Source organism: Pyxicephalus adspersus, chromosome 7 (genome assembly GCF_032062135.1).
Source record: "Pyxicephalus adspersus chromosome 7, UCB_Pads_2.0, whole genome shotgun sequence".
Taxonomy (NCBI): domain Eukaryota; kingdom Metazoa; phylum Chordata; class Amphibia; order Anura; family Pyxicephalidae; genus Pyxicephalus; species Pyxicephalus adspersus.
In genome coordinates this window covers 52,394,673-52,403,961 of record NC_092864.1, presented here as the reverse complement: position 1 = coordinate 52,403,961, position 9,289 = coordinate 52,394,673, and the positions used below count along the sequence as shown (strand labels likewise).

Sequence of the window (9,289 nt, the reverse complement as noted above, 5' to 3'; positions counted from 1 at the left end):
ATTGGCACAGAGTGATCAGAAGGGGATACATTGGCACAGGGTGATCAGAAGGGGATGAATTGTTAAATTTATACAGTTGATATAAAATATTTTACTACAGTATTTGGTTCAGAATCTTTTTTCTAGATTTTCCTCCTTTAAAATTGGGTGCGTCTTTATATGCCGGAGCGTCTTATACGGCGAAAAATATGGTAGTTTTTCACACCTACTTGTTTTAAAACAGCAATTAAAATGGTCAGAACATTTGCCAGATTTTTATTACTTTCTTCTATCATGTCAATAAGAGGGGAGATCTCCCCAACTAGGCAAAAGTATCATTGAAAACCTGGCTCTATGTTTTGTGATTTTACTGCTCTGCATACAGTTTTGTCTTGACTATATACATAGTATTGCTACTGTTTGTATGCGTAAACCACATGCATACCACTACGCCGTCATAAGGGTCTTATTTGTGCTATGTATTTTTTTCTTCCATCTTTAGGCTATGATGTTTAGGATAATGAATAACAATACATTCTGCTTGTGAAATTTTTTATTTAACATATATTATTTTAAAGTGTTAACTGATTTTGTTTTTAGCTTTTACAGTAGGGCGTTTGAGAAGATGTTTCAGCAGTGTTTGGAGCTGCCATCCCAGTCAAGATACTCAATCTCATTTCCTCTCATTTGTACTCATTTTATGAGCTGCACTCACGAGCTTTGTCCTGAAGAGGTAATTTCTTTGAGATGTATTGGTTTTAGAATCCGCTTCATTGAGTTTTCACAGGATTTTGTCTACCGTAGTGATTATCCAGCTGTCACTTCTTAAAATGGGCCACTGTCCACTGTATGACCGAGGTGGAAATAATTCTGAAGAAGGCTAACTGTCTGAAAAAGAAGCATGGAGATAACTGCAATTAGCTGAACATTTGAGCTTATTCTGGGTCGGTGATTCAGAAGAAAATAAAAGTAGAGACTCAACCTGTATTTTTAGAATCCGCTGCGCTATGCCAGCTTATATTATCACCTTGTGTGAGAGCTCCTCCCTAAAGGGTAAATGAATAGGAAAATCATCATGAAGAACATTAAGTGTAGTATCTCCTATTTTACTGTTTTGGTCCCCACATATGTCAACTGGACAGAGAGGCAGCATAATATCAATATTCCCTTAGCATGCATCTCTTGGTAAAAGATGGTAAAATCAAGAAAGAATGGAAATCTCTGGGATAAATCTTTGTGCATTGATTATTATCTTATCAACACAGGAAAACCAACCTCTTACTTTAGCTGAAGCAGTTTTTAAGCAGTTTTAAAACTAAATTGCCCCAAAACATTATAGTTGCCCTTGAAAGTAATGCATGCAGCTACTCCTAACTCATACACTGGCCTAATTTATTAAAGCTCTCCATGGCTGGAGAGGATACACTTTCATCAGTGAAGCTGGGTAATCCAGCAAACCTGGAATGGATTTCTTAAAAGTTATTTGCTATTTGTTAGCAACTGTTTTCAATCCTGGATAGATCCATTCCAGATTTACTGGATCACCTCACATTCATATAAGTGTATCCTCTCCAGCCTTGAAGAGCTTTCATGATTCAGACTCATTTTGTCTATAGACAAGGTACACACTAATCCTTTACAATAAAGGTACCAAAGTGAAAATATCCACTTGCTTTCTCCTTTCTTCTTTTTCTTAGGAGCACTCTTTTCTGCATCCAACCATTTGGTAGTTGCTCTTTGTTTTAGTGCTGAGAAAAGAACTTGTTGACTCTCTCTTTTTAAAGGGAGCTATTCTATAGAATAGAGGTGCTTTCTTTCTATTGAAGTCTGTGTCTTGTATACCTGATTCAGGCCCCTTTCAGCAGAGATGCCCAGCTGATGGTTCTGAGTAAATTGGCTTTTACTTTACTAATGCGTCTGTGCATCATGAATGCTACAAAGATGCATACTATGGTTTTTGTGTGCTAATCTTGTATACAAAGCCAGCAAAATATCAGGCAAAGTTATTTTTAATGCTAAAGTTTCAACTCTCAGCATGCTTTACGGTTGGGTGAGGCACAGCTGCTTATGTTGTTTTTTCTTGGAGGGCAGCTTAAAAGTTTTATCCTTCCCATATCAAGACCTAGAAGATTTATATCTCAGCACTATAGGTATTCAAAATGTTTGCAGGCTAGTGATATCCTATTTTATATAGCTCATAAGTAACATCCTTTTAATGTAAGAACAGGAAATTAAAGTCCTCATTATAAATGCATATCCTAGGTGTCATAGTAAATAGATGTTGCCTAAAACATTTATAATTCATCTAACCCATACTAGTGATTGAGCCCATATGACTTAACAACTTCAAATTGGTACAATGTAGTAGAAGAATATTATGTTGGTGATTTGGTGTATATCTCTTTCTAGGAAACTAATGATGTACTGTTCACTGTTTTAATGTTTTAGAGACATCACATTGGAGATCGCAGCCTTTCTTTATGTAACATGTTCTTGGATGAAATGGCAAAGCAAGCCCGCAATCTCATCACAGACATATGCACAGAACAGTGCACTCTAAGTGATCAGGTAAATATCCAAGTCGAATACCTCATATCTCAATCAAATGTAATTTATTTTGGAAGCTTTATCAACAATACCACATGAAATTTAATCCTCATAACTACCCCTGAAAGTATTCCATAGTTAAAGTAGGGTATGCCAGGTGGTCAGATCTGTAGTTTTAGAACCCCTTTATTTTTTAATATTCTCAATAAGCAAAGACTTTTTCACACCAACCAAATTTACAAATTAACAAAAACTAAGCATGGGCCTTATTTCTGACCCATGGAGAGACTTTGTACTAAGTTGCCAGCAAGGTGTTTAAACAATGCAGCATGCCAAACGTATTCCAGTGCTTTTCAGTCTGCCACAGGAATTTTTAAATGGCGCTATGGTGGTTATTGAATACCCAGAAATAATCCCACTTGAAACTGGTCAAAAGTCAACAGAAGGTCCAATTCACTTGTCAGTGAATTACAAATTATATCAGATATTGGGTTATTGCTAATAGACCTTAGAAAACCTATCAGCGTTGTGTGTGATGATTCCATTATAGTATACATGATCAGGCAGATGATGCCACTTCTGCAATAATCTCTCCTGCCTGCCTGCCTGATAGCCTAGGTTTCCTGGCAAAAACCTAAACTGCACATGCACAATGTTAGCTTTGGTTGCCAGGATTCCTGGCATTAACGGCTTTCTCTGCATGCGCCAGGAATGAATGAATGAAATGCTTGGGAGTTATGTCATCCTGGCCAATCAAGATGGCCAGAGATCGCAATAAGGAAGTGAAGGAAAATGATGGCTGCTACCTGTGAGGCAATGGGGATAGGTAAGTACTGCAGGGTTTAGTTCTGAGTTAACATTTTTAGCAGTGACACTTTGGATAAAATGGTCACCCTAAATTTTTTTGAGTTGGTTGTGTCTTTCTGATTGCCTTTGGTTTTGGAATACCATTTACATTTTTAACATTTTCATTGTTTTACTGTAGCTACTGCCAAAACATTGTGCCAAAACAATCAGTCAAGCAGTAAACAAAAAGTCAAAAAAGCAGACGGGAAAGAAAGGAGAACCTGAAAGAGAGAAGCCTGGAGTTGAAAGCATGAGAAAGAACAGACTTGTAGTGACAAAGTAAGACCTCTGTTGTCAAATAGCCAATCTATACCCAGTTTTTCTCCTGTTTATTTTTTCAGTTTAGGTTTTTTCTTATGTAGGTTTTTAACATTTATTCATGCACATTAGATTAGTGGTTAGCACTCTTGCCTTTGCAGCGCTGGGTCCCATGTTCATATCTCAGCCAGGACAATATCTGCATGGAGTTTGCAGGTTCTCCCCATGTTTGCATAGGTTTGCTCTAGGCACTTTGTTTTTTTTTTTCCCCCACATACCAAATACATGCAGTTAGATGGACTGGCTTCCTCCCCATATGTTAATGACGTATGACTATGGTAGGGACATTAGATGGCCTTTGTAAAGTGCTGCATATTATGTTGGTGCTATATAAATACTATTTAATAATTTCAATAGCCAAAGAAAGATTAAATGGACATGCCTGTACTGGTATTACCTATCCAGTCACCCAGAAGTGATATTTCAGTTATCATTGAAGTTACCATTAACCATTTTGGTGCAGTAACCTTATATATATATATATATATATATATATATTTTATTTATTTATTTATTTAGTGGTGGTGGTGGGGGGTAGAACTGGTGGTATATTTGTATTGGTGTTTACTTTCCTACTTTCCTGCTAGGGGGATTCATCTTCTGTGTTTCCCTGTAACTTATTCCAGCTGGGAAAATGCCCTTTAACAGTTGGTGGGGGTAACTTTTCTATGGGAAGGCACTGAAACTCATTACAATTTTCACACTTCTAATTATTTTCTACTCTATTCAGCGGTAACAAAGTTTTGGCTAGAGATGCCCTTTTCATGTAAAATAGCGATAGCATAGGATCCTTTAGTAATTATGATATATTTGTATATTTTGTTAACAGCTAGCTGTTAACATATGAAATCCCACATTTTTTGGCAATAGGAAATGCCTAAAGAAGATGTGTTAAGGGTTTAGCTAAGGCTGGTACATGTTCATACCCAAATTCAATTACATTTTTAGACCTAAAGGGTTCCATGGAATTCTGTCAGGAAACAGTCTTCAGTTTTATCTTAGATTTCAATCTTATAACCTTGTTTGATTTGTCTTCCCTTTCTCCCACAGTTTGGATAAGCTACATACAGCACTTTCAGAGCTCTGTTTCTCCATCAATTATGCCCCAAATATGGTGGTGTGGGAACATACATTCACTCCCAGAGAGTATCTGACCTCACACCTGGAAATTCGCTTCACCAAGTAAGTGTTGCATGCCTGCTACTCCATGCAAGGCTTTATTAATCTACCAAAAAGTAAAATCGCAGAGATTTGGACTTGCTCAGTAAATAGAAAAATGTTTGAGGTAAAAAAGTGTTGAAATCTTTAGCAATCCGGCATGTTTAAGTGTTGAAATAAAGATGCGCAAAACTTCTTTTTGGAGTGTGTCTTTGGAAAAAGCAAAGTCATAGCCTAATTTTCTCGCTATCTTCAGTAACAGTGGACACAAGTCTTGCAATGATTTAATTATGGCTTTATAGAACAAAGTTTACACTAATGAAGATTGATGATGGGTTAGAAAGGGACTGCTTTTAAAAATTTGCTTTTAGACATTAAAGTAAAATTAAACAGTAAATATTTTATTATCACTGGAGCATTTTGCCGTAATATACTAGAATGCCCAACATATTTGGATCTTTTTGCACTCTTATATAGCAATGGACTCGCTCCAAAGCTGTGACGTACACAGCCCTTCAACAGCGTTTCTACCTTTACTCTGTTGTCTTCTGGATTCTTCATTCATCTTGATTGATAGAATTCTGCATCTCCTTCCCATGCACACAGAAGTTACTTTATACCAATATTGTAATGAGCATGTTTGGCTCCAATAAGTTAATTTCCTCAGAACAGTTCCTGCTTTCTTCTGTTGCTGTTCAGGCATAAAAATTTAAAATTAGCTGCCTGTACAATGGACTGATATTAGCAGTGCAGCATTTGGCTAGGTGAACAGGGAAAATTTCACAAACTAGTTCCATGTGCAAAATGCACAACTTTGTACCTACAAGCCCTTATAGGTAACCCATAGCCAAGCCTGTTGACAAATATTTACACATCCATAAATGATCATAAGTAGAAAAATGTGACACTTCAATTGTGGACAGCGTTTAGTACAGCGGTCGCCAAGCAGTAGTCCTCGGCTCTGGTCTTTTCACAGAATGCAAACCAGGTCTGTGACTCAAAGCTATTGAAGCTATAAACCACCAGATAATTAGCCTTAATGTCAAGACACACAAGCTGCGAGTGTTTTTTTTTTTTTTTTTTTTTTAAAGCTCACCTAATGTTTGTTAAAGAAACACTGTAACCTTGTCTATGCAGGGCAAAATGACATTGTTTTTGTTGTGAGCCCCACTGGGCCACCTTTACTCACGTAGTAATTGTTCTTCCCACTGCTTCTTTCTGTGTTGCAACAAGCAAAAATTCCCTTCACTTCTTGTATGATGGAGCATGGGTTCTCCTAAATCAATTGCTAGGCCCAAGCACTGTCACACAGCTAATTGTGTGATGTCACCCCTGTCCTGTTTGGTGATGCTGTGATAGAGGAAAAACAAGCAAGATTAGTATGGTGTGGATGGGTGGAGAGGTCTTTGCAGGGACAATGTGAATTTTGCCTTCCTTTGCAAGGTGACTTGCCTTTAAGGATAAGTGAAAACCACCATGTCCATAGCCAGGTATCAGGATCACTTTAAGCCTTTGTCACACTTTCAGAAATGTCTTGTCCTTCACAGTAAAATAAATTCCAAATGGTTGTGCTAATAAACAGGAGTTTTTAGGTTCTGAGATCTCCTGGCCTGGAAGTTTCATTTTTGTTGCCCCAACTTCCACCATCTCACAGTAGAAGTGGCTGGCTGTAAAAGGTCAAAATAAGTTTGTTTTTTTTTTGTTTTTTTACTACTACTGTTTTTTTACGATTGTAATTGTCTTACAGGGTAACATGTACTGAATGGTTAAAAAAAGTGAACCTTAACAGAAGTAGTTTCATAAATGCCACTCTCTGAACAATAGGCCATGTCTTTTTTTTGGGGGGGGGATTTTGCAATTCCTGCTGTAGAGATTTAGCTAATATTTTCTTTTATTGTCTGGCACACAGGTCTATTGTTGGCATGACCATGTACAATCAGGCCACACAAGAGATTGCAAAACCCTCAGAGCTATTAACTAGCGTAAGAGCCTACATGACTGTGCTTCAGTCAATAGAAAATTATGTGCAGATTGACATCACAAGGGTTTTCAACAATGTTCTGCTTCAACAAACACAACATCTAGACAGCCATGGGGAGCCAACAATCACCAGTTTGTACACTAATTGGTAAGTACTCACACTGACAGGTTCTGAAGTCTGGAGAGTCCTTTCCTGATGTGTCATTTTAAATGTGTGTTTCTTTGCTAACTTCTGTTCAACAAATGTCAGCTTTTTAACTTCTTTCAAAATCTCGCATGCAATCATATGCAAATCTTCTGTGAAAAAGGCAGAGGTAGGAAGATTAGGATAAGTGTTTTCTATATATTCCGGTATTGCATTGTTATTAGACAAATTGAGTGCTATTTTTATTAAATGTGCTTAAGCAAAAAAGAAAAAAACGTTTTGTGAGTGGATTAAATAATACAATAATAGAAGTTTAATTGGTATTAAATACCTAAATAGGGTAAAGAGAAACTGTAAATTTCATATTCGGCATGAAATCCTAGAACCATTTTTAGGTGTCCATGTTAAGAACAAAAAAGTGTTATATGGCTTACTGAATTTTAAATGGACGCAGCAGCAAGTAATGGCTATTAAATAGATTATAAAGTCTATATCATTAATTGCAAAACCTTTTCGATCCCGCGGACCACTAAAATTACCAGGCTCCGAACCACGCAAGCGCGAAAAGCCAGGTGTCACTAAAAGGGGAAGAAACTTCCCCCATAGTGACATCATGATGCACAGATCTGAGAATGCGATGTGAGAGTGGGCGGATTGTGTCCAGAGACACAACCACCCACTTCATTGAGTCTACGTTCCGTATAGGGAACTTGGTTTCCGGCTCTGGCAGGTGCGCTTTTTCTGACCTTTTCCAGATCCGCAGACCAAGAAAATTTTCTTGTGGACCACTGGTTGGCAACGGCTGGTCTATATACTATGTTGCCTGGATAAATGTCTAAGCTGTGCTATAGGGCCACAAGAGCTGGGACAGGGAAGATGTCCTGTACATAGCCCGCATTGGCACCACAGACCAAATGTCTTTGGTTAAGGATAGAGGAATGGTATACAGTGAATGGTGATATTGAAAGCTAGCGGCTAACACAAATATTGGCCGCTGGTGTCTATTCTTATATTAAAAAGCTGGATTTGTAATTGGTCAGTGCTGGAACTGAACTTTAGTGCTAGATGCAGGGACAAATACCAGCTACTGAGATGTTTGTTGTAATGAGTTTCCATATTATCTTAGTGGACCAGGTGAGGTGCGGAGGAGGGGGGGAATGGTTGCCTTTGATTGCAGTTTGGGCTATATACCCCATTCAGCTGTACATTGAATAAAATTGTCCCTATTCACATATATGCTAGCTCATTGCTCTGATAGTCATTGATCTGACATTTTGGAATAATGCCCTTTTTTTCCTAAATTACTCACAAACATGAGGCAATTGTGCAAATTCCTTGCAGATAGTGTCCTTGCCTGGGTTTTTAAATGCTCTTTTTGGGCATCTCAGTGGAGTAAAAATGTTTTTCCTGGGGCAGGTTAACAAAACTGTCTCTTAATTGCACATTTTTTTGCACCTTTACAGCTGCTGGAGCACTTGTTTAATTTGTTCAAAAAGAACCAGCTTCTACATATTTTACATCTGGTGGCAGTGAACGGTGCTAGTCCCCCTCACTGCAGCCCCTATTCCTTTCCTATGGGGGCTGCTGCAGGGAGATTCAAAATGTAGCACCTTCCTGTGCACTAATTTTTTTTTTCTGGCATAAGGAAACAGTAAACACACCGCAACCTCAATGCTAGTGTGAATAAGCCCCAAGTATTCCTACTCATGCTTGTCCATTCTCTGAGTTTTTACTGTGAAAGTGGTTAGTGTAGCCAGGGCTGGAAATGAGGATTGCTACCATCATGCTTATTCGTCATATCAGGAAAATTGGATGTTCCGATCTCTTTGGCTTCGCCCTAATGCTGAGTTGCATTTAACATTGTGTGGGGGAGGTTAAACTCTGTACACTGGAACATAAAACCAATGTTTTTAATACAGATTATGGAGGCTTTTGTCCATGTTTTCACACAAGATTTATTTTTTATAATTCATTTGGAGTCATATTGTGTTGCATTATGTGAAGGTATGTTTTTCATGTAAGGCTAGTTCTTCCCTCTCTCACTTCACTTATAATGGTCCTAGGGATGCACTTTCATTTGTAGATAACACGGTTGTGACAGGCAAAATTAAATTTCTACAATAGAACTACTTTATTGTGAAAAAAAATCAGCCATATCCTATTTTGTTTTCTTCTAGGTATTTGGAAACACTACTGAGGCAAGTTAGCAATGGCCACATAGCTTATTTTCCAGCAATGAAAGCCTTTGTAAATCTGCCCACAGAAAATGAGCTAACTTTCAACGCAGAGGAGTATTCGGACATATCTGGTGAGTGA

General features: G+C 37.9%; 1 protein-coding gene across 5 annotated transcripts in view; it reads left to right on the top strand.

Annotated features, from left to right (window-relative positions):
- The window catches only part of NCKAP1 (NCK associated protein 1), a 73,413-nt gene that overhangs the window by 50,627 nt on the left and 13,497 nt on the right, over window positions 1-9,289 (top strand). For all 5 annotated transcript variants that reach the window (XM_072418427.1, XM_072418425.1, XM_072418426.1 and 2 more), the window contains 6 exons: window positions 580-712; window positions 2,428-2,547; window positions 3,512-3,651; window positions 4,741-4,872; window positions 6,758-6,976; window positions 9,151-9,281. In XM_072418427.1, the coding sequence (XP_072274528.1) occupies window positions 580-712; window positions 2,428-2,547; window positions 3,512-3,651; window positions 4,741-4,872; window positions 6,758-6,976; window positions 9,151-9,281 (875 nt within the window). The remainder of the gene's footprint in view (window positions 1-579; window positions 713-2,427; window positions 2,548-3,511; window positions 3,652-4,740; window positions 4,873-6,757; window positions 6,977-9,150; window positions 9,282-9,289) is intronic.